This window comes from Lissotriton helveticus, chromosome 6 (assembly GCF_964261635.1).
Source record: "Lissotriton helveticus chromosome 6, aLisHel1.1, whole genome shotgun sequence".
Taxonomy (NCBI): domain Eukaryota; kingdom Metazoa; phylum Chordata; class Amphibia; order Caudata; family Salamandridae; genus Lissotriton; species Lissotriton helveticus.
In genome coordinates, this window is record NC_136067.1 from 331,674,059 (window position 1) to 331,700,289 (window position 26,231).

At 47.3% G+C, this 26,231-nt stretch overlaps 1 protein-coding gene across 3 annotated transcripts in view; it reads left to right on the forward strand.

Annotated features, from left to right (window-relative positions):
• The first annotated feature begins 11,322 nt into the window (after positions 1–11,322).
• Positions 11,323–26,231, forward strand: part of NBAS (NBAS subunit of NRZ tethering complex) — a 2,361,081-nt gene continuing 2,346,172 nt past the window's right edge. For all 3 annotated transcript variants that reach the window (XM_078647778.1, XM_078647779.1, XM_078647780.1), the window contains exon 1: positions 11,323–11,520. In XM_078647778.1, the coding sequence (XP_078503904.1) occupies positions 11,425–11,520 (96 nt within the window). In that variant the 5' untranslated portion in view covers positions 11,323–11,424. The remainder of the gene's footprint in view (positions 11,521–26,231) is intronic.

The following is a 26,231-nucleotide window of genomic DNA, read 5'->3' on the forward strand; positions in this document are numbered from 1 at the left end:
TGTAATAGAAAAATTGATAAACGAGCATAGTAAGAGGAAAAGAGAAAAACAAAGTGTAATGCGGATGCATGGTTCTAATAGGAATCCAGTGAAGAGCATAGGGTCACCGTATCTAATCAGGCAGCCCCTGTTGTTCCACCCAGGAGGCAAACTTTTCCCAAACCTCCAGGCCTTTCTTCCGACTCCTACGCCCTTTCTTGGCATAGATTGCTTTTTCTAAGTGAAAGGTGGCAACCAGCCTGGCCAGCCAGTGAGCAAAAGATGGGGGTTCAGGGTCTAGCCAGCCAGAAGAGACACAGATCCTCCATACTGCCATTGCGATAAAGACTAGTCCGTCTGCCTTAATCCTCGGTGAATCGGATTGGGTCCCCAAAAGAATAATTATGGGATTTAAAGAGATTGGTTGATTGATAATTTTGCTGAGTAGCTCCTGAATTCTAAACAGCACAGGAGAGAGTTTAGGGCAAGTTGCAAAAATGTGTATTGAGTCGGCCCCAACTTCAGAACATCGTGGGCACAGCGTTCCCTTCCCAACTCCCCATTTGATGATTTTGCTAGGTGTCATATATAGAAAGAAAATGGTTTTGAAATGTTGTGCTTGTAGCTTAGCAGAAATTAGAATCTGTCGTGATAGGGCTATGGAGTTATAAAAGATGCTTTTGGAGGAGTTGAGCTTGGTATGCCACTTATTGGAGATGGATTGTAGGTCGTCTGGGGTCTGTCTATTGAGTATATTGTATATGGTTCCAATGCGAGGGATTGTAGTATTACGCAATGTACGTATGAGATCGACCTATGAGAACCCAGCTGTGCCCCCAACCTTCCTAAAGAGATAGTCATGAATGGCTAGGTATCTAAAAGTATCTTGATTTCTAAGGTTAAATATTAGTTGTAGGGTTGTGAAAGATGTGATTCCTTCACTAGTAATCAAATCCCCAAGTTTCACGACTCCAGCCTTGTGCCAATCGGAAAAGTAAGAGGTATCAAAGATACCTGGCAAATTGTTGTTATTGAGAGTGGGAGAATAGTAAATAAATCTGCCAAGTCCGAAGATTCTCCGAATGTTACGAAAGACTTTGTAAGAATTCATTAGTCTTAAACCTTACGCGTTTGTAATATCCAAATGATATCTCCCGAAGCAGACATCCCCAGTGTTGTTCGCCTAGCAAGAGTTGGAAAGGTGAGGGTAGTCCAGGTACTATAGGGACAGTATGTTCTCTTAGTAATTCCGAACTATATTGTAGTACTGAGGCCCAGTAGTACAAGACAATGTTGGGGAAGGCCCATCCTCCTCTTTCCTTTGGGAGTTTTAGTTGTTTCAGAGCTCGCCTGGGCTGGCAATAAGCCCAGATAAACTGGGTGAAGATTTGCTGGAATTTAAGAAGGTTTGTTTTACTAAATTCCAGGGGTATACTGCGGAAAAAATAGAGCAATTTGGGGAAGTATGTCATTTTTACCACATTGCACCTGCCGACTAATGTTAGATGCAAGTTGGCAATTTGTTTTAATGCCTTCTTGGTCTGGGCAGCGAGGGGTATCAGGTTGTCTGTTACTATTTCGTCTAGGTTGGGTGAAACAGATACCCCCAGGTATTTAGCTTTGGGCACCACCCTGACATCAGTTCAGGTAATTTTGCTATTTATTAGAATTTGTGTTTTGTTTTTATTCAGGGCATATCCTGATAGCCTCCCGAATTTCTGGGCCTCCCCTTCTAATGCTAGTATGGTATTAGCAGGGTCAGGGGAAGTAATTGCAAGATCGTCGGCATAAGCCAGAATTTTACATTCGTTACGCTGATAGCTGATAGGGGAGATGTTGTCGTTCTTCTCTATCTGCTTGATGAATGGGTCCAGATAAAGAGAAACAGCAGAGGTGAGCAGGGCCAGCCCTGCCTGGTACCTCGAGAGATATTGAAGGGGTCAGTAAGTTGTCCATTTATGGTTACACAAGCTGTTGGTTTAACGTAAAGTGCCTTTGTTGCCTGGAGAAATTTACTACCAAATCCCATTTTACTCATGACCTTCCACAGGAAAAACCAGGAGACCCGATCAACGGCCTTCTCGGCGTCGAGTAAAGTGAGTGACATTGGGTCTCCGGCAGCCTGTGCAGCGTCAAACAGGGTGATCACCCTCCTAACGTGTTCGGTGGTTTCTTTCTTGGGAATAAATCCATGTTGCCACCCCGAGACTAGAGATTCGACTACAAGAGATATTCTGGAGGCTAACACTTTAGAGAAGATTTTAGAATCACAGTTAATGAGGGTGATGGGCCTGTAGGAGCTCATGTCCAGAGGGGATTTGTCTTTTTTTGGGAAGATAGATATTCTGGCACTTGACCAAGAAGCGGGGGAAAAGCCCCGCCAAAGATGGATGTAACTACCTCAGTAAAGGCAACTTTTATTTGCGGGGCGAAGAATTTATAGAATTCGACGGGGATACCGTCAGGGCCGGAGGCCTTCCCATCCGGGAGGCTAGTGAGGGCTTCCAGGATTTCCTCCCTATTTGGAGTAAGATCTAGCGACTCCCGGTCCTCTGGTTCAAGGTGTTTTAATTCGATCTCGCTAAGGTATTTAGAGATTTCGCTTTCCAGGGTGTCATCAGCAGGGCAGTTTTCCCCAGTGTATAGCTTGGCATAGTAGCCCTGGAACCCCTTCCTTATTAAATTGGGGTCTGTGGTTTCCGTGCCAGAAGGCAGTTTGATTGCGTGTATTTCGTTACTAGTTGTCTGCTGTCTAGTCCTGACGGCAAGATGGTGCCCAATGCTATCACTGCACTCATAATTTATTTCCCTTGAGGCTGCCCACTTAGCTGCGATTTTATCCATAAAGACAGCTCCTATCTCGGCTTTGGCCAAAACTACTTCGTTTTGTACAGACTGGCTATCTTGTCCTGTGTGAATCATTTGAGTTAATTTAGTTTCGACTCTTCTTAGTTTATCTTGTAAGTTGCAGATAAGACTTTTCTCTGTTTTGTTCTTCTGAATTGAGAACCGTAAGGTCTCACCTCTAATCCCCGCCTTCAGAGTGTCCCAGACAATCATGTGGGGAGTAGAGCCAGTATTTATTTCTAGGAATTCCTGTATCCATCCCTGCATGTGAGTTATGTATTTGGTGTCTGTAGCGTGGGTTGGTGGTCAGAAACAGACCAGAGACTTTTCTTAGGTAAACTGGGTTTTATTTTTAACAATGCTCTTCTGCTGCGTGAGGTCAGTCTTTCCCGGGCGAATCCAGATTGGTCCGTGGTCGCGGTGGATTAAGCCTGTTCTGGCGCGGGGTACTCCTGCTGGCCGTAGGCGGTCTTCGGGAGTCTTCTCCTCACCTCCCCTCTTCGTCCAGCCAAAAGAGAACCAACAAGAGGGACCGCCGTTAGTTTCAGTATTTAACACTGATTGCCCTTTGGGGGGGGAAGACCGGAGTGCCGGGGACACCGCTGATACGTGCTTTACAGGCTATCTACAGTGATGGGGCAGCGTGAGGGAAGAGTGAAGGGAAAGATACGGGAAGGGTAGGCAGGTAAGAGAGGGTAGGTACGCGGGGAGGTAAGGACACAGGATTGGAACACGGGTACTGGGAAGACTATATACAGAGTCTACACAATTTACACAGGAGGGCCACCTCTCCTCCCCACCCAGGCCGACAAACGCCGCCGTACCTGCTGAAGCCACACTCCTCCCTCGGGAGTGTGGCACGGCGATTCGTGGGGTCGTTGGCCTCCTGGCTGTCTCTCGCCGTCTTCACCTTCTCTCCTCCGCTCACGGGACTCCTCGCTTCCCCACTCGCGGGACTCCTCGCCTCTCCACGCACTTTCCGGATACCGAACTCCTCTCTCCTGACTCCGACCGCCTTCTTCCTCCGGGGTGACGTTGCACGACGTGTAGAGGACTTCCTGGCTCTTGTCCATTCCGGACTCCGGGACGTCATCAGGGGGCGTGGTCTCGTCTTCGTTGGTGTACGCCCAATTAAAGGCTCCTTCCTCCTTTTCGGCGTCGGTGTCGCTCTGCCAGGGCTCCCAGTCTCTCTGGAGGGAAGGAGGGGATTCAGTGTCAGCGACCCACCAGTCATCAGGGGTCGGCCCCCTCCCCACCTCGCTACACTGTGCCTTCTCAAAGCTCCATTTAGTGGCCTCCTTCAGTGGCCCAAACCCCTTGATCTCCTACAGGGAACGTTAAGAGCTGTAGCTCAACCAAACTGACTAGAGTAGGAACACAAGTTAAAGCTACATGTCATCATTGTTATCATCCTTTAGATTTGCCTACACATTGCTCGCAATGCAATGCACAGCTTAAACCTGTGCCCCTTACCGATACGTAACAGGCATATAAAATGTATCTTCTAAATTGTAGGTCCTTACCTAAACATCACATAGAAATATCTTTACTGCTTGAGGAACTTAAGCCGGATGCAGTCTTTCTCACCGAAACGTGGTTAACCCCGTACTCGGAACCTGATTTCGTACAAGCCCTGCCGCAGGGCTATCAAATAGTAAGGACTGATCAGCCCTATGAGAAGGGAGGCGGCTTGGTAATTATATTTAGAGACCACTATGCCTGCTGATGCTCCCCGAGTCCCTTTACTGACGGCGAAAGCATGTCTTTTTGTCTTGAGTTTTCCCCGAACATTAGTTTCTCTGGGGCGCTTATCTATCGCCCTCCAGGCCCTGCAAAACAGTTATATGTATCACTACCTTCGGCTGTTGCGGATTTAGCCTCCTCCCCTTCCAACTTTACGCTGTTAGGCGATTTCAACATTCACTTTGATGACACAGCTGATCACATTGCTCGAGAGCTAATTGGAGATCTCTCTGCTCTACAGATGGTCCAGCTTGTTTTATCTCCCACGCATTCTAAAGGCCATCTGTTAGACCCAGTGTTCAGCAATTGCCCCAATTTGAAGGCAGATCTTCCGATCGCTCTTCCCTGGACGGATCATTTGCTAATCCCCCTTGTTTGGGAGACTCATAAAAACCCTGCCTTAACACCGGGATTTCGGGAAGCACGGAACTGGTCCAAACTCCCGCTGGATCAATGGGTCCATGAGTTAGAGACATCAAAACCATCAATTAATCAGGATCCTTTGGTAGCTAATGACATGTTTAACAACTGGATCATAAACTCTCTAAACGCTATAATTCCTACCAAGAAAACTACCGTAAAAAGATCCAGAATCAATGCCCCCTGGTACTCGGCTGAGCTCCGGGAGAAAAAGTGTCAGTGCAAAAGACTGGAAAGGAAATGGCGTCTGGGGTACGCCAAGTCGGATAAAACCACCTATAGAGAGGCTATTAGAGCCTACAAAAAAGAGATAAAGATTGCCCAATCTACATATTATACACTAAAAATCTCTGAAGATAGCTCCAACTCCAAAGAGATCTATCAGATTGTGAAAAGCCTCACTAAGCTCCCTCAACCTCCTTCAACCGACCATAACTCGCAATCACGGTGCGAAGATCTGGCGGAGTTCTTCTTTCATAAAATCGATTTTATCTACTCGTCATTCCCGGCCGCGGATCTGATTGACTCTGCAGATTCACCATCGCCCTCTTCGCAGGAAGCTATATGCAGTCTGTCGCCCTTGCTAGATGAGCTTCCCTTGCTAAGCGCGGAACTACTCGCCACTCTAATGACGCAAGTTAAATCAGGTTCTCCTAGTGACCCTGCCCCTCCCCATACATTGGTTGCCGCTACTCGCACCATTCTTCCCACTATGCTGAAATTACGTAATGCCTCAATTTCCACAAGCACTGTTCCACCTGCGTGGAAACAGGCCATGGTGCGGGCACTTGTGAAAAAACCCAATATGGACACTAACAACCTTAATAATTACCGTCCCATCTCCCTGCTTTCCTGGGCCGGCAAAATTCTAGAGAAATACATAAATGGTCTTTTAACACTTTTTCTCGAGAGTAATCAGCTGCTTGACCCCTCACAGACGGGCTTCCGCCCCAAACATGGGACGGAGTCTGCTCTGCTGGCGGTTATGGAGGAAACTAGAGAAATCTTGGATCGAGGAGGATCGGTGGCAGTCGTCCTCCTCGATCTAAGCGCTGCATTTGACATGGTAAACCATAACATTTTAGTGCAGCGTCTCTTAGACATAGGAATATCAGGCAGAGCTTTAGAGTGGTTCAAATCTTTTTTGAGCAACAGAATCTTTCAGGTATATGAAGAAAATACCATCTCCTCCAGTAAACCTTTGGGCTGTGGAATCCCACAGGGCTCATCTCTGAGTCCGACGTTATTTAACGTCTACATGAGACCGCTAGCTGAGATCGTCCGCCCATATGGGATCAAGATCGTCACCTACGCAGACGATACTCAGCTGGTGGTCTCTCTGGCACAGGAAGACGACTCCTCAGCCAGGGCGGATCTGGCAGGCTGTTTAGAGAAGGTTAAAAGCTGGATGACTAAGTCTTGTCTCAAGCTCAATGGAGACAAGACAGAGCTCATGCTGCTGGGCCGATCTGCTCCAACCTCTATCAACTCGATCTGGCCCCCCTGTCTGGGCCCGCCACCGGCCCCCAAGGACACCATAAAGAGCCTAGGAATATGGCTAGACAGGTCTCTGACGTTTGACTATCAGGCAACCAGACTGTCTGCCACCTGTTTCGGTCTTCTCAGAATCCTTAGGAAGATTCTTCCCTTGTTACCTTTTGAAGCGAAACAAACTGTGATGCAGGGTCTGATCCAATCTCGTTTGGACTTCGGTAATGCTCTCTATTTAGGAGCCCCTGACTCCACCTTGCGTAAATTGCAAGTAATCCAAAACTGTGCTGCCGTACACTATTGCAAATTCCCCGCAGGCTATCTACTAGGCCTGGGCTGAAAAGCCTGCATTGGCTTCCTGTCAGGGAGAGAATTAGCTTTAAGTCCCTTTGTATCGCCCATCAGGCATTCTGGGCTACTGGCCCGGTGATCAACCTCTCTCTAATCACTCCGTACCACCCCAGCAGACAATTGCGCTCAGCCCATGCCTTTTTGGCTATAGTGCCCAAGATCGGGAGATCAAGAGCAGGAGGCCGCTCTTTCTCCTTTAATGTGGCCAAGTTGTGGAATGCTCTCCCCCTCTACCTAAGGTCCAATCCGGAACTGACCTCCTTTCGTAAACAACTGAAAACGTTCCTGTTTAACAAGTAGAGATTCCCCCTGGCCCTTATGTCTCTTCTAAATAGCACTCTTAGCGCTTGGACGCCTCAGGGCAGCTATGTGCGCTTTACAAAAACTATTTTCATTTCATTTCATGTTGATGATGATGGGATTGTGGTCAGAAAGAAAACGGGGCGCAATATCAATAGTATAGTTATTGGCGAGTGAAGCTGAAATTAAAAAATAATCTAGGCTGACTAGTAGCTGATGTGGGGCAGAGAAAAAAGTATATCCAGGTTGCAGTGGATTTTTCCTAGCCCAACAATATATTAAGCCATGGGTCTGTGCGAGGTTGACTAAGGCTTGGAAGCCTAGAGGTTTCCTACCTTTGTATCTCCATTTTTTGTCGGTCTCCCAATTACTAGGCAAATATATATTAAGATCGCCGCATAATATGATGGGAGTGGGCCAGTGTGCTAATTCCCCAGAAACCTGGTTGAAAACCCCGGGATCATCTACGTTGCACCCATAAATTGAGCAGAGGGTAGCTGATGAATTATTGGGGAGTAAAAGTTCAGTGATAACCCATCTCCCTAAGAGATCAGATTTGGTTCGGGGGTTATGAATAGGAAGTCCTTTTTCTAACATAATTCCGACGCCCTTTGTCTTGGCCCCCTGTGTCGTGGCACCCACTGCCTTATACCCTAGAGTGTCTAATAAATGTTTTTGTGAGTTTTCTATGTGAGTTTCTTGTAAACATATAATGTTTCCCCCAAGGGACCGTAATCCATAAGCCACCTTCTGTCTTTTAGAAGAGTCGTTTAATCCGCATATGTTAGTTGAGACAATTCGTAGAGTATCTACACTAGCCATCTAGTGAGTAGTAGAAAGCCGTACATTTTTTGCAGTTTCTTTGCACTGTTTGAGGTTTGTAAGTGTGTTTAAAAGTGTAGTTTGTGCTAGTGCGTGAGTGTTGTGAGTGTTGTGAGTTTTGCGCCTGAGTAGTCCTTTTGTGCCCCCCCAACCCCCCAACCCCCCTCCCTCCCCACCCACCCCCTAAATGAGCAATCAGGAAAAGCCTGAATGATGGTGGTAAGTCATGAGTCTCGGCTGCTGAGCACGCCTTTGAAGAAAAAGAATACACAGATCTAAGATTGGCCGTTGGCCCTACCAACGTGGTACTGCGTATAGTAAGTACTACTATGGCAGGAATCGGAGATTCTCAGGAGAGAAGAAATAGACAGAAGAGGCTGGGGATGACATTGTCTCCGTGGTTAGAGTACATTGTTAGAGTAACAGAAAATAATCTTTTTTTGTATTTCTCCCTCCATGTTTTCCTCCTTGCTGTTCTCCTTCTTTTGTCTTCTTCCTTCCTTTCCACCATTCCCCCTGGGTGAGTCTAGCGTGATTCTTTCAAGTGTCCCGACCCCCTGTATGTGAGAGCATTCACCAGAGAGTAGCAGAGTGGATGGGATGACTTGGTCATTTGTTGCCCTTCTTAGATTTAATTTCCTCTAGATGCTCTTTGGCCTTGATTTCAGACAGGAAGACCGTGGTGGTGTCGTTAAGGATAACCTTCAGTCTGGCAGGGTTCATAAGATATACCTCCGCTCCTTGTTGCTGGAAGGGGGAAATACATTGCCTTAGGTGCCAGCTCCGTTCCACAGTCTGGTGACAGAAGTCTGGTTTGACGAAGAAATAGACCCCGTTGGCCCCTTTCTTAGAGTTGGGCCGGGCTTGGTCGTATACCATTTGTCTTAAGAGAAAGTTACCAAAGTACACAAGGAATATCCTGGGCTGGCCTCCAGTTGAACTGCCGCTGTTATATTGCCGTTTCAGGAAGAAAGGAAAGTGGTGCGCTCGCTGAACTTCTCGGTTCCAGTCCCAGCCTGGATGTTCCGGGAAGGAGTCTTGAAGCAGTTTGACAATGAATTGTCTAGGATCTTCCCCCTCCTTTCCCTCCGGAATGCCAAGCAAGCGCAGGTTGTTCCTACATTGGCGATTCTCTTGTTCGTCCATCTTAGCCATCAGATATGTGAGGCAGGCAGTGTTAGACTCAATCAGCTGTTTAGAAGCCCCTGCTTCGGATTCCAGATGTTCTGTTCGGGCTTCCACCATGCCCACCCGGTCGCTGATATCCGTGCAGGTTTTGTTTAATCTTCTCAGCCCCCCCTGCATCTTTTTTGCGGCGTTCTTAGCAGTTCGGCTGTCTGCCCTCACCTCCACCTGAAATTCTTTGATTGAGGCTAATATAGCAACGAGCGAGTTCTCGGTTGAGGAGGGGTGATGAGAGCAAGATGGAGTCAGCGTGAGTGATCGCGCTGCTCGGCTGCCCATGCCAGATGCGGAGATGATCGGCTAGCTGCCCTGCGTCAGTGCAGGAAATGCCGGGCTGCCGCTTTCACAAATCGCCTGTCACGCTGAGACAGCGGATAACTCCGCGGCTGCCTCGTGGACGCTTTGGGCCCACACACTCATCCATCAGACCCGTAGCAAAAAACAAGGACCCCCGCAGGATTGCTTGCAATTCACCCAACGATCAGCCGGCTCGGAGACACAAACGGAATCGATTTCACGCTGCTTGCGGTGAAAAGTGCGAGGCTCTTGAGAGAATTGCTGCATCGCTGGTTTGGTGCTGGAACTGGAGTTTTTGGTTTCCCTAGCCGTGGCCACGGCTGCGGCGCTGATCCGCACACAGTATTCCCAGGACTGCCTGTCTGTATTCAAGGAGTTCAAACTACAACCTATCAGAGACACTGACACACGCCCGGAAATGAGCGCTCGTGGAGGAAGGAAGGGGCTCACACAGAAGACGTCTGCAACCAATTTGGACCCGGCAGCTGGCGATGGAACCGGGAAGCCCAAGCTCGACCAGGTCAGTGGGGTGAAAAAGCTTAACTTGGGCAAGTCAGGGGGGGGGGCCTACCCAAAAGAACAGCAAAGAGAGCAAAGATCTCGGGCCCTCACACCCCCCCCCCTGCAAAAATCTTCACAGTAGCTAAAAGCCAATCTGCCAACAGCAAAACTAGTACAGGGAATCAACCCCCTACCTTACCTAAAATCTTTCCACCACAGAATGGCAACATCCTCAAGAAAAACCCCCAGGAGAATACACCTGCTAACACCAACTTAACCAAAGGCATAGACTCTTGCGATCCTCCAGCTAACCTGCCTGGACCTGCCCCACATACTCCAATCGGGGCACCTAAAAACGAGTGCGATCTGGCTGGAGGGAACCCCGGTGATTCTGCCCCACCAGGCAGCTCATCGTGCACCATGTACACCACCCGAGGGCAGTTGGAACCACAGAAAGGGTCAAGTGTCTGCACAACTCTTGCTACTCTTGACGTAAGAGTACGTCCAACGGGAACTGAACTCGCTATTCAAAACCTAGAGGCTCCCCATGGAATACCGAATCCTTGGACCCCGGTGGCTGGACCTGATGACTTTTACTCGGTGTCGGATAATTCATCCAGCTCTTCTGGTGGGGGTGAGACAGAGGATGAAGAAGACGACGACGTAACCAGTGAGGGAGACAGTGAGGTTTCTGCTGATAACCTTGATACGGTTGTACGCCCCAAAAAAACAAAAAATAAGATTAAGCGACGTAGCCAACTCAAATGGGACTACTCTGACTCCCAAGTTTCTTACCCTTTGGAGGAGGACGGCCTGAATCAATCACAGTGGCATAGTCTGAGAAGTCTACAGACTAAAATGGCCGAGTCAATCGAGCCCTCGCCCTCGCTCGCTGCTATGTTTAGTGAACGCTTCAATAGCAGCCGACTTAAGGTAACTAACTTCCAGACTACTGCATTACACAAAATTGGGTACTATAAGAATTCTGCCTAATACATGATTATAATAACATCTCTCGATACATCACACATAATGCAGCAAAATACCACACACTGACACTTATAAAATAGAATTGTCACACATAATCATGTTGAAAACTTTGCAGCTATAGAACACTTACTTTACAAAAAGCGTAAGCTACATTAAGTGTTCCAGATTGGTATTTAAAAAAGACGGCGTTAAGAAAAAAATCTGCTGGAAACATCCAATTAAAAGACAGGAGCCTTTCGTGTTCGATCCTAGGAATAATTTCCCCTGGATATCGACGTGCTTCTTTGTGACCAAATACCATGCGACTGTCTGTGGTCAGTGCACCACTGAACACTATACTATTCAGTTTCGTTACTCACAAGGCTACATAGAACAACCCCTTCTCCTGCTCCTCCCCTATTCGTCGCTAACAGAAAGTTCGCACACTGAAGAGTTTTGAGCTGGGCGGGGCGCCGTAGTCGCGAGTCAACTTGCCAGCCCAGCTTGCCAGGATTAAAGATGGCAGCGCCCGCAGCACTGAGTGATGAGCAAGAGGAAGACATTCTGTACGATCTACTAGTCAACACAGAGTGGCCACCGGAGGCTGAGGTGCAGGTGAGAGCCGGCCTCGGGAGAGCATCTGCCGACTGAGGGTTAGCAGTGAAAGCTGCACCCTTTAGCTGCAGGACAGGGGAGCCACGTAGAGGGAACTCTGCTCTCACAGAGCGGGGGAAGTCACAACACAGCTTATGCTCACGTCACGCACGCCGGCTGACGTGTCTGTGTTTAAAATAAGCGCCCTATTGTACCACTTTTGTATTTGTTTCTTATAGCTCTAGAGGCACTTTCCCAAAGAGCATTAATGATAGCTTAGTGAAGTGCTTGGCCCATGTAGAACAACTGATATTGTGCTGTCCAGGGGAACTCGCGAGCTTGTTGTTCCTTAACGTTAACAGCTACTTATTTTGGGGACACGTGAAAGCCTCTTCATTTCCCCCAGCCGCGGCAAAGGCAATGTAAACTAATGCTTTATTTACTCAAATGTGCTTAATCGGAGTTGTGCATTCGTTCCACCTTTAGTGCAGTAACATACGTGGCGTTGGCATGGCTCTTGTAGTGTGGTGGAGATTGGTTTGAGGGGCACGATATTAGAGTGCACATTGGGCTCCATCTGGGTCCATACCAGTCTGAGGATATCACTCTACTTCACCGTGCCTTCATTTTCTTAGTTGATAAATCTTGTAAGACCTTGTTTGTCTAAATCACGAGCATATCTTAACCAAACATAAACCACAGTTTTACTGTATTTTTGTTTTCTCCCAGTTTCTGAGGTTTCTTTCATCCCCCTATAGCTCAACTTTCAAATGAACGTTAACTAATCGTGTAACAATTTAAGTTACCAGAACAGGAAATACACTACAAATAACACACGTGTGATATCCACATGCAAGCAAGACTATTTAGGTGGTTCTTTTGTGGCATTTGTGCAATAATCTTACATGAATGAAAATTGAATGAAAATGTTTCAAACAGCATATGTTCGGATGTGACTGTCCCATGTATGGTATAGGGTTCCCCTACTGAGTGCCTGACTGCATGTCTGTTATCTTGACTTTTAACTCTTATTTTGGCCATGGCATCATGCTAATCTAGCATGTAGCAGAGGCCTAAGCCTGCCTTTAACAAAGATTGATCCAGGGCCTGACCATTGTAGTGTCGTGTGAGTTAGCAATGACCGAACCTCTGTGGCTCCTGATGGACTCTGTAGAACTGTGGCGTAAGTGTTAGAGTGGAGCGAAGTGAATGCAACGTGGAGTTGGCTGTAACACGCGAAATAGTAAACACTTGTTATACTAAGCTGTGTGTGTGTGAGTGTGTGGCGTAGTCATTGGTGAGTACCCAGGCTGGGAAGGACGTTACAACTTGCGACAAGATAGGGGATAGTAAGCCAAAGATCGACAGTGCTCTCCCAGAGAGTTTGCCATGGCCCAGCAGACTGCTCGCGCATGCCACGTGTGCCTCCGTCGAAGTGTAGAATCGATATTTGGCATATGTGGAGTCAAAGCGCAGCCTCTGTCCGTGTGAAGCATTTGAAGATAATGAAACTATAAAGGTTCTCTCTCTCTCCATAATGAAAGCCACACAGAGAAGTCTACACATCGGTGGCCAAGAACCTGCTGGTAAGGCTCTAAAGAGAGGTACCGCACTACTACGCAACCTTAAGTTATATATCATACGGAGTGATATGGCTAAAGGCAGATGCAGCCAGGTTTTTAAAGAGCTACAAATAGCAAAAGCAAATTGCAAAATAATGCTGCGAACAGAAGCGATGCAAGGCAGAGATCAACCAGATGTTAGATAGCACAAAGAGATGCCTAACGGCAAAGCAATTCAACTACAGGAAACAGTCATCTCCTTACCAGAACTGAGTAAAGAGAGTCCTCATACCACTGAACTGGGTGGAGTGGCCCCAGAGGAAGTTCTCGGGGTTGTGCTTGCGGCGCTGTCCATAAACGAAGCGGCACACCATCAAAGCTACTAAGTGGGGGTCAGAAAAACTCCAGAAGTCTTCGAAGATCAGAAGCCGAGAGCAGCAATTGGAATCGTCAAAGTTTGCTTTTCCAATGGTGCGCAAGAAAGAGGTCCCTTTTCCTGTAAGAGATGGTTTGCATGAACAAGTTCACCACACAGCGTCGGAAAGAACACTACTCTCCACATCAGTAAGTTCCACCAGTGGTTACAATGCTGCCACCTACTTGAAACAACCACCACCGTTGATACAGCCAAATAGCTCAATATTGGCGAAAGATGGACCGCCTGAATAAAGACAATTGATGATTTCATTGATGCATTGAAGAAGCAGATAAGAAGAAGAAGAAGAAGGTGAAGGTGTAAAAGAAGTCATAAAGAAAATGCAGTGAGCTGACGAAATTACAACCTGTCAAATCAAAGCAGCCTTGAATCTCAAGTTCAATCGAATGCCAAATGTAGATTACAAAAGATACATTTTCAACAAAGAATGGCAGAAGGTTTATACATCGACAAATTTCTTGAGAAACAGGATACTCCTGCCAAACACTGTAAGTTAAATTAATTTAATGATGAGGAAGCTGTGTGCTTCAGAGTGATAGACCAATGTCTGTCAGATCACTCAGGCAACGAATGCTGAGAGAAACTCTTAGTGGAGCAAGTATTCATGGCTGCCAGAGCTGAAGAGTGTGCAGATCGACAAGCTGCTGACATGGATGGCGGAGGTGCCGAGGGTGAGTCAGCCATGAACATGAAAAGTTAAGCCAAAGGACACAGAGTGATGTCTCCACAGAAAAAGAAGTTGTGCTTAATGCGTGGATTTTGTATTTCCATACAAAGGTCAATGTCCCGCCATTGGACAGATTTGCAGAGGCTGTGTGAACCATTTTTTAATGGTCTACCGGTGAAGGAAAAAATATGTGCGTCACGGTGCAAAGACAGAATGGCTGCCCGAACGTTCCAGAAGTGACGTTCGACGCACGCCCACAAGGCCAAGCTACCACACCAGCTGAGGCAAATCAACACCATACGCAGTTAATCGTCATCTAAATCATCGTTAAAAAAATATTCAGTGTCAAGTGAAAGTGAAGAACATGGTTGTGCAATTTCAATGTTTACCTCAGAGAGACATGCACATGTTGGACTAGCCGCATATAAGGAAGATTACAGGTCAAAGAAAGGTCAACATGACAAAGCACCAAAATCATTCAAGCATTGTCCAAAAATCACAATAAAATTCAATGGTTGCTCAATACCTTTTATTATCGACAGAGGTGCGTTGATAAATATTATGCCCAAGGAGAAATACAATGAGCTATCTCCATTGCCCCAATTTCTAGGTTCATTTGTAGCAACAATGAAACACAAGAAAACAAAAGTCCAAGCACCCATTCATGCACTTCAAGGGACAGCGTCAAGTGCCTGTTTATTTAGCTTCAGCACCCCTGCTGTTATGGGACTGATGATAGTGAACTATAATCAGAATGCTCATCATGAAATTGTAGGTCAATTCCCTTTGTTTTTTCACGGTTTAGGAAAACTCAAGACTATGAATGTACAATTACACAATAATGAGGACATCCATCCTATTGCTCAAAGACACAGATGACTTGCATTTCATTTACAGGAAGCTGTTGATTTTTTTTAAAAAATCCTTACTCAAACATGATATCATTGAGCGTTCCACCGGTCGAACGGCATTGGTTTCTCCTTTAGTGGTAGTACCCAAAAGTGGCAGTGAAGGAGTTGTACGCAACTGCATGAATATGCGTCAAGCGAACAAGGCAATTGAAAGAGAATGACATCCAGATTCGAACATTGTTGACATGATAAACACAATTAAATCATATGAAGGCATTATCTCACCTTGATTTGAATAAAGGATGTCATCAGTTGAAGCTCTAGGGGAATTGCAGGCACATTACAACCTTTTCTACACATATTGGTCTGTTCAGTTATAAAAAAGTAAGGGGCTGATTAGGATGGCCCTATAGGAAATCGGGCGGTCCCGACATAGGCATTACAATGCGACCGCCACCACAGCGGTCGCATTGCCTTTATTATGTATTATGATGATGGATTACCCCCAGATCAGTTGACTGAGGGTGAGTGCTTGCAATGTCCCAACACTCCGTCCATCATCCTCTTGGGTTTTGCTTTGTTCGCCCTAAGTTGGCAGAGTATGCCCAGACGTGGGTCCCTTGCTCACTTTGCCACTGGATTCAAGCTAGCCTGGCTGATGACGGCTGATTAGCCAGAAACCAGTCCCAAGATGCTTGTTTCCGGTCCAGGGAAGACATGGCTTGGCAGTTCGGGCTGGACTGTTCCCATGAGGCACAGGGTCAGACTGATTGCATTTGGCCATGTCTGAACTGGGGTGGCGGAGTGAGCTAAAGAATGATGATGGATTAAACCCAGATCAGTTGACTGGGGGTGAGTGCTTGCAATGTTCAACACTCCATCCATCATCCCCTTTGATTTTGCTTTGTTCGCCCTAAGTTGGCAGGATATGCCCAGACATGGGTCCCTTACTCACTTTGCCCTGGATTCAAGCTAGCCTGGCTGATGACGGCTGATTAGCCAGAAACCTGTCCTAGGATGCTTGTTTCCGGTCCAGGGAAGACATGGCTTGGCAGTTCGGGCTGGACTGTTCCCATGAGGCACAGGGTCAAGACTGATTTGCATATGGCCATGTCTGAACTGAGGTGACGTGGTGAGCAAAATAACGATGGATTAAACCCAGATCTGTGACTGGGGGTGAATGTTTTGCCAATGTGCAACATTCCGTCCATCACCTTGTGTGTTTTGCTGTTCGCCCTATGTGGGAAGAGTATGCCCAGACGTGGGTCCCGTGCTCACTACGCCACTGGAGTCAAGCTATCCTGGCTGATAGCCAGAAACCGGTCCTAGGATGCTTGATTCTGGTCCAGGGAAGACATGGCTTGGCAGTTCGGGCTGGACTGTTCCCATGAGGCACAGGGTCAAGACTGATTTGCATATGGCCATGTCTGAACTGGGGTGACGTAGTGAGCAAAATAACGATGGATTAAACCCAGATCTGTGACTGGGGGTGAATGTTTTGCCAATGTGCAACATTCCGTCCATCACCTTGTGTGTTTTGCTGTTCGCCCTATGTGTGAAGGGTATGCCCAGACGTGGGTTCCGTGCTCACTACGCCACTGGAGTTAAGCTATCCTGGCTGATGACGGCTGTTAGCCAGAAACCGGTTGTTAGAAATGGAGATCTCTGGTTGGCTAAGGCTTGTGCCAAAGTCAGGCAGAGACCACCATTCTAGTCAGGGAAAGGGAGTTACACGCCAAAGATAACCCCCTGCTCCCCCCCTTGCTAGCTTGGCACGAGCAGTCAGGCTTATCCCGGTGGCGATGTGTAAAGCATTTGCACAACACACACAGTAACAACATACTAGGCACACCACAAAAGGAACTCCACACAAGGTTATATATAAAAATAGCCTTTGTATTCTAATAAAACACATCAGATAGTAATCACACAATATACATTGGGCACACTGGCACGGGCAATATTTACAGGGGATTATTTACACGCGACAGGGCCACGTGGGCCACTGTCACAATTAGCACTTGGTAAAAAAATAGTAAAAGTCAGAACATATAATCTCAGAACACAGCCAGTAATCATTGGCAGACACCATACTCAGCGCCAACCTGAAACATAAATCATAACAATTAATTTAACAAAGGAGGGAGAGTAGAGGATGTTGTGATAGAATAAACCTCCTGAACTAGTTAATCAAACAATAGGATTCTATCTACTTGTATTTTTATTTTCGTTTTTAGGTGTATAATATATAATGTGAAGTAGGTCCAGTGTCTGTTCGCCAGTCTTTGTGGATGACAAAGGCAAGCACTGTGTGTTTTTAAAATACCCCTCACACACTATGATTCCCATAGTGTCATGCTTCATCATTGGGGTCTTCCCGTCCTTCTACGGGGCGGGGCGTGCTACGACCTGCGAACTACGTGGGAGCACTTTTTATTTTGAAGGTAGGCTATGTGTGGTGTGATAAATGTGTAAATGGTAGGGGGTGTAGGCATTTAAGTGCAAACATATAAAAAATTAAAAATTTCCTGGCTAGTAGAAAAAATAATGTATTCGCTTCTCTAACTGGAAATATTTAAAAGGGGTTGTGGTAGGGCTATATATTACGCCCTACTTGGTCGACATGTTTCGTTAGCAGTCCCCCACTGCTAAACTCATCAGGACCTCTGTTAATCCCTACTGTACTCAATAAGCTCACTAATGTATAGTATGCCTATTTTCCTAAAATAGACTAGCAAAAATAGGCTAGTCTATTTGAATCAAGGCTTGAGTTTGGCCTTTGAGGAAAAAATGGTGACCTAATATGGTCTATTCACAAAATATCGTGTCCCATAAGCTCAGCATCAGAGGTATATCCTTACGGTCATTTACCGCTGACAAAATCTCTCCATTCCGCCTCTGTGCTGTATTCCACGGAGCAGCACAGAGTCGGAATGGAGAGATTTTGTCAGCACTACTTGCTGGGCAGCTTTGGAAGTTAGAAAATGTGGCGTGGGCTCTCAGTAGCCCTTTAGACAAAATGCGCCAAAAGTTGGAGCCATCTGGCTCTAAAAATAAAAATGTGTCAGGGAGCACTTCGGCTCCTCAAATAACTATGTGCCCAAAATCCAAAATGTGGAGCCACACGGGGCCCTTAGAATAATGTGTTCCAAGTGTTGGAGCCACACGGGGCTCAGTAAATAACTAATGTGCCCAGGGGAGCCAACTAGGCTCTGAAGTTAACTGGGGCCTGGTTGGAGCCCGCAGGCTCTTAAAATAAACATGCCATCACGAGGTTGGGGCGGCCCGCTGCCATCCGGGGCCGCTCTAAATGCAAAGCTGCCACTGTGCCGTTATCAGGCACCAACATTAACCCCCACGGAGTTCCCCCAGCCCTTCTCAACTCACTGGGCTGCTCGTCCCTGGTGGGGCTCCTCCTCACCCTTGATGCAGGCCTGCGGGGCTTCCCTCCTCTCACGGGAGCCCCGCGCAGACAGGCTTCGTCGGTCAGCGCCCCTCAGCACGACAGGGAGCATCTCAGGTCTCTCTCTCCGCACGGGAGACCAGCAATGCGCGGCACGGCTTCCCCGGGACGGGGGAAGCAGAAATCGAAGCCGCCAAGCTCCGCCCACGTCCCAGGGACGGCGCCTGTCTTCCGGGTTGCGCTGGAGCGGCCCAGAGGAAAAGTCAATAAACGCGGGGTGGGCTCCCGCTACGGGCAGAAAAATACCCGCGGCTAACGAGGGGTAGCCTCCCTCTGCTTAAACATATAAAAGCAGGGTGGGCAGCCGCTAGGAGCAATCAAGTCCGAGCGCAACCACGGGGTGGGCACCCGTAATTTAAATAAAGATAAGCGGCCATAATGCAGGGTGGGCACCTGCAAAGCAGGCATCATGGGGGGAATCCCTCAGCAGGGGATTCCTTCTTAAAGGGCCAACAAGGAGAATGAGCACAGCGCTCCCAGGGCGCAAACAGGGGCTCCCAAAGTCTTTCTAGGGTCCTGAAGTCACAGCAGGGCAGAAGGGTCCCAGGAAAAGAAGTCCTCATAGCATCCAGGGGCTGGTCCGGGCCCAGGGAGGCAAGCCTTCCCCTGAGCCCCAGCAGCAGCACGCCCCTGGTAGATTCAAGTCCACAAACAAGAACATCTTCATGGGGTCACAGCCCCTCCTTTTATACAGCTAAATCCTTTGTTCTCAAAGGTGCAGGCAAAGGGAGAACCAGATACAACTGGTTCTGGAGCACTTTGTTTTTCTCAGCTCCCCTCTATTCACAAGACAGGACAGGGACATCAGACACACCACAGGGGATGGAGCCAGCATTGTGGAGGGAAGGCACAGCCCTATTCAGGTCCCAGGTGCAACTCCTCCCTCCCATCTACATGCAGATCTCCCTATTCAGCACCGGGCAGGCTCATCCTGGCTCCTGGAGCCAACCACACCAGCCAGCCCCTGTCACTCACAAGCCAGACAGGCAATTCACATCTCACAGCACACAGAAATGGCAACTTCTAAAAGTGGCACTTCTCCACTAGACACAATAAATCTGCGCACACCATCGCTTAGCATTTATCCTCACGAGTTCGCACATACCAACCTTGACCCTGCACTCCCTACATATCAGGAACTACCATGGACACACACATCCCCCATGCACTCCTATGGGAGGGCAGGCCATCTCACCACATGCACTCAGAGTGTGCACACACTTTACACTGGGCTACAGTGCTAAAGTGCGCAGCGGCCTAAAATCACTACCAGAATGCCAGAGGCTGAAGGCAAAAAGTCTAGGGGTGAACCTGCCAAAAAGGCCCAAGTTCAACACCGGTCCTAGGATGCTTGATTCCGGTCCAGGGAAGACATGGCTTGGCAGTTCGGACTGGACTGTTCCCATGAGGCACAGGGTGAAGACTGATTTGCATATGGCCATGTCTGAACTGGGGTGGCGTGGTGAGCAAAATAACGATGGATTAAACCAGATCTGTGACTGGGGGTGAATGTTTTGCCAATGTGCAACATTCCTTCCATCACCTTGTGTGTTTTGCTGTTCGCCCTATGTGGGAAGGGTATGCCCAGACGTGGGTCCCGTGCTCACTACGCCACTGGAGTCAAGCTATCCTGGCTGAAGACGGCTGATAGCCAGAAACCGGTCATAGGATGCTTGTTTCCGGTCCAGGGAAGACATGGCTTGGCAGTTCGGGCTGGACTGTTCTCATGAGGCACAGGGTCAAGACTGATTTGCATATAGTCATGTCTGAACTGGGGTGGAGTGGTGAGCAAAATAATGATGGATTAAACCCAGATCTGTGACTGGCGGTGAATGTTTTGCCAATGTGTAACATTCCATCCATCACCTTGTGTGTTTTGATATTATGTATTGCAGCAGATGCTGCTAGCTGCAGTACACTCCTCAAGACAAAAAGGGGTCCCTGCACATATCCCTGCAGTACGTGGCAGGCACCATGCGGTGCCTGCCACATGGTCTAGGGATTTGTAGGGGGGTACCATAGGTGCCCCCCCCAGGGCCCATGTCTAAAGGCTTGGGTGAAAGGGGGCCGCTATGGGCCCCCAAAGTCTCTTTCCGCCTACCTTTTCATGACGGGTTAACCGCCTTGAAAAGGCGGGTGGAAAGAGACATCCTAATCCCTACGGTGGTGCCTGGTAGGCACCGCCATTGTTGTAGGGATATGATTCCCCTCCAATGCACCGGAGGGCTCAAGAAGCCCGTCGGATGCATGTCAGTTTGTCTTTCCTGCTGCCAACAAACCGTCCGCCATCCTGATGTGGCAGGCGGGAAACTTGTTTAGGATGACGGTGAGACCGCCATCGAGGGGCTGTCGGTGGTTTCACCGCCATCCTAATGAGGCCCTAAGTTTCGGTGTGTCATCAGCTGCAGAGCTGTTTCAAAATGTCATTCAGCGTATCATACAGGCTCTCATGAATGCTTTCAATTATAGTGATGGCATATTGGTTTTCGGAGCTACACACAACGACCACGATAAAGCTCTAACGCAAGTGTGTCGTGTGTTCACTGATGCAGGTTTGTATGCTGAGAAATGTGAGTTCAATAAGACCAAGTTAAAATTCGTTGGCAGTAACTTTTCTGATGGAGGCAAGACACTCGAACCAGCTAAAGTGCAAGCATTGTGAACTGCCAGTCCCCCAAAATATGTTTCCATGTTATGTTCATTCCATGGCATGGCCAGCTACTGTTCAATATCTGTACAAGAGTTTGCCACTGTCAGTGTACCATTAAGAGACTTGATAAAAAAAGAATGTTTCTTTTGGTTAGTCACATGAATGCAAGCAAAGGTTCCAGATAATCAATCAAGGTATTGAGAATGCTACTGAAATGTCATACTTTGATCCAAAGCTTCCTACCGAGGTTGCTGTTGATGCTAGCCCTGTCGCTTTTGGCACCATCCTTGCACAACACAGCAGACACCCAAATGCTCGAAGACGTTCTGTGGCATATGCAAGCAGAAGTTTGTCCCAAACTGAATGTGCTTATTCACAGCCTGCAAAAGAAAGTTTAACGGTGGTGTGGGCTTAGGAACATTTTCACATGTTCTTATATGGAAAGCCTTTCACGCTTGTGACGGATCATAAGACACATAGATGATGGACAGAATGCAGAGCAAATCAAACACTCAACCCCAATTCAAGAGATCTGGGTTAAATCCATTGGTCTTTTGCTCACCATGCCACCCCAGTTTAGACCCAGCCCTATGCAAATCAGTCTTGACCCTGTGCCTCATGGTAACAGTCCAGCCCGAATTGCTAAGCCAGGTTATCCATGGAACGGAAACAAACACCCTAGGACCGGTTTCGGGGCATCACCCCTTATCAGCCAGGCTCCCTTGAATCCAGTAGCATAGTGAGCCCTGGACCCACCTGGGCATACCCGGCGCACTTAGTGTGAGAAAGCAAAAGAACCACAGATGTTTGACGGAATGCAGAGCAAATCAAACATTCACCCCCAGTCAAGAGATCTGGGTCAAATACATCGTTCTTTTGTTCACCATGCCACCCCAGTTAAGGCCCAGCCATATGAAAATCCGTCTTGACCCTGTGCTTCATGGTAACAGTCAAGCCCGAACTGCCAAGCCAGGTCCTCCCGGGAACGGAAACCAGCATCCTGGGATCACCAAACATTGTGACCATCTTTGGCAATCAAAGGGCAAAGATGCTTCCTCGCATTGGACTTTGGAGTCTACGATTACAAGATTACAACTACACAATCGTGCACCGTCCAGGGAAAGATCAAAACCCTGCTGACTACTTCTCGAATGTATCTGCAGTGCCCTGTCACCCCTTCCAAGACGGCTCAAGCAAACACACATTTCATTGTGAAATCAAGCACATCAGCTGCCATTTCGTTGGAACAAATAGTCACTGCCGCGAGTCAAGATAGTGAACTGTTAAAACGCCAATACATTATTACGCATCAGTTTTGGCACCAGAACCCTAGACCTCTTACCAGTGACAGTGAGTACCAGAAGTTTAAAATTGTCAAAGATGAAGTGTCCATTACTCAGCAAAGCATTATACTAAGAGGTTCGAGAATTGTTATTCTGGACAGTCTACAACCACAGATAATTGAAATAGCCCATTAAGGACATTGTCGTATCGTGGCCACAAAACAAGCTCTCGGAGAACAAGTCGGATTTTCACAACTTGACAAGGGAGCTGAAAGAGAATTGAAGGCCTGTTATCTATGCAACTTTCCTTTTATCGAAATCCACTCAACACGCCTTAAAAATGTCAGAGTTGCCAAAGCATTTATGGTAAAGAATTGCTGTTGACTTCTTCGTTCCTCTTGACAACAGACAAAACCTGATGGTGATTTTTGATGAATACTCCTGTTTTCCATAGATAGAAGATCTTTCATCTATCACTCAAGAAAAATTAATCTAGAGCTTAGATGGCATCTTCGCGATATGGGTTGTTCCTGCAATCTCAAAATGTGACAATGGCCCACCTTTCAACAGTCAAGAATTCAGAGACTTTCTCGGTCATCTTAATGAGAAGCATCAGAAGAGCACACCTTTTTGGCCTCAAGCCAGTAGCCTTGTCAAACGTTTCATGAGCACTCTTAAGAAAGCTTTTCAGCGTGCTATTCTGGAAAAGCTTGACTTTAAAACTGTCTTGAATTCTACTCTTCGAGCTTAAAGTTTGACCCCTCACTTGACCACAGGTGAAAACCCAGCAACCTTGATGTTCGGGAGAGGCTTGATGACCAAGTTACCTCAATAGACCACCAGAAGATCAAGTACTGATGAAGAATTCTGTGTAAAAGACTTGGATCGTAAAAAGAAAATGAAGGCCTATGGAGACCAGCGCTGACATGAAAAGGATGTTATTTTCGCTAGAGGAGTTAGAGTGCCTGTTCATCAATCTAGAAAATGAAAATATGATGCTCCCTTCAATCCTGAGCCCTTTCTTGTTGCGACCAGCAAAGGGCATATGATGACTGCCCAACGTCGTGAGAAGTCCATTGCACGAGATTACTCTCATTTCCGACATGTGGCTCATTGCTTGTCAGACAGTGATGTCAATGTAGAGACTAGGTCTGAAAGGACAAGTGAAAAAACCCTACAACACCAAATCATGGCATGGACACCTCTCCTGCATGTCCCCAGTTTCCCGAGAACCTGTGTAATCAAAGCACCACAAAGACTTATTGAAGAGCTATGATTGTGTGCATCATTGTAAAATTGTTTAAAGAAATGATTTAACCGATGGGGAGATGTAGTGTTTTGTGAGTTAACAATGACAGAACCATTGTGGCTTCTGATGGATTCTGTAGAACTGTGACCTAAGAGTTAGAGCGGAGTGAAGTGAATGCAGGTTTGGAATGTGGACGTTTTTGTTTTTGTTTTGGAAAGCCTTTATTAACATTTGGCATAGTACATCGTTACAAAGGTTGTACACACAACAGACACGTACTATCTCAACCTCGGTCCCGCTTACATTACTTCCAACTAGCATCGTATTGCTTACTCACTCCCTCACCTCCCCATATTTGCATATCATAACAGTATCTTGAGTTGATAGTCCGGTACATTTTCTAACGTCTATAGCGCGACTCTTGGAAGCAACTGTACATGAGTCATTATCAGCTATCAAAGACATACAACATTTCCTCAATTTTTCAAGTGCGTGGTACAATCCACCATACCCCAGGGCCCCTAGGCAACCAATCATTGCCCCCCACCCTGCCCATTTTAATCTAAGGTGAAATATCAGCCAGAACCTGCCCCGCCGGTTCAGCACTAACCCCTTCTTCCCTTGTGTCCTCACCCCCATCGCGATTCATCGTGCTATCCTCTCCCTGTCTTAAAAGATAGGCAGTCAACGGGCGCCAGATGTCTTTAGGCCTGGATTTCAGGGCCAGGAGTTCTGCGTAATTATTTGATTGTTCCTGCCAAGTAGTTAGATCCCGCACCCAATCCTTGAATTTAGGCGCGTGGCCTCGCCCCCATCTGCATGCCACTTGTCTCTTCGCTAGTAAGATGCCCAGTGCTAAATACTTCTTATGAACTGTGGTTATGGTAGTGGTAAAACCCAACAGAGCCACCAATGGGGATGGGGTTAATTACACTCCTATCATAGCAGACATAGCAACAAAAACCTCCTCCCAGAATGTCACCACCCTCGGGCACTGCCATGCCAGATGCATGAAGTCCGCTCCCTCTCCCGCATCTGTCATCCTCCCTCAGTCGGAATTTGTATAACTTGGCCGGGGTGTGTTATAGCCTATGAAGGTACTTGAAATGTATTAGTCGTAGCCTGCTGCTCCCTGTCATTGCTTCTGTCTGCAAGCAACAAGCCTCCCATTGGTCATCCGTCAGGGGGGTCCCTAAATCCTTATCCCATTCTGCTCTGGCTCTTAAAGGTTTAGAGGGAACCGTACTCCGCACCTGTTTGTAAAGCGTGGAAATAACGTGTCTACGCATTTCAGCCTGCAATAATGTGTGAAGAGGCATACATGTGTTTAGTTCACTTGGAAATGCAGGGGTTATAGCCTTCAGGCTTTGTCGAAGTCTAGTGTACATGAAGACATCCATGTGTGTGTAGGTATGTGTTCCCCGAAAAATTGCTCTTTAGTGCGGAATTGTCCAGCAATGTAAAGATCTTCCCATGTAACATATCGCAGTTTATGCAATAGCCGGAGACATATCCTTTCACATGTAACCAATAGCAGTGGGGTATTCGCTAGCGTCAACCTGGGGGAGTACATCAGAGCCACCCCCACTCTGCGTGCCAGCCATTTCCACGCTGCCACAGTGCAATCCACCGTGGACGGGTCCCTCTCCCGATCTTTCACCGGTGCGAACATTTACCCCTCTGGAGGCATCGGGGACATGTACCCATCCTCAACTGCCAGATGCGGCATGTAGGGGGGGATGAAACCAGTAGGTGGCAAAGTGTGCCTGTGCACAATAGTAATATTGCTCAAAATTAGGAACGTCATATCCTCCCTGGTGATATGGAAGCATCAAAGTGTCTAGGTTAAGATTCACTTGTTTACACCCCCAGATAAGCCGGACCATTTGCGTCCTAAGTGTGTTGAAGAAAAATCTACCAGGGTGGTAAGGTATGTTTATAAATAAATATAACATTTTTGGCAGTGTCGTCATCTTCAAAAATGATATACGGCCAGCCATTGACAAGGGTAATTTTATCCATTTTGTAATGTTATCGGTCACTTTGTCAATGACTTTACCGTAATTGGTGCGCATTAGTACGTCCTTGTCTCTTGCAATGTGTATGCCTAAATGCTTGAATTCGTCCGACTCCCATGCAAATGGGTAGTCCGACTGGTGCTGAGTCGTTTGGTTAGTTAACGGGAAGACCGCAGACTTATTCCAGTTGATATGTATTCCGGAAATGGCCCCAAATTTGGTGATCTCACGTAGCACGGGATTAAGATTATCTTTTTTTTATATACAGAGTCATGTCGTCTGCATATAGGGAGATGAGGAGTTGTCTAGTCGGGTAGGCCAGTGCACTGCTTTTGTGGTGCTGCCGCAGTTTCGCTGCCGAGGGTTCAATTGCCAAGGCGAATAAAATAGTAGATAATGGGCATCCTTGTCTCGTGCCCCTGGAGATGGAAAAGTAATCTGATCTAGCTCCATTTATTAACACTGTGGCCCGTGGTTGCCTATACAGCAGTTGCACCCAATTCAGAAAGGAGGGCGGCATCCCCATGTACTTCAGTGTTCCCACCAGGTAGTC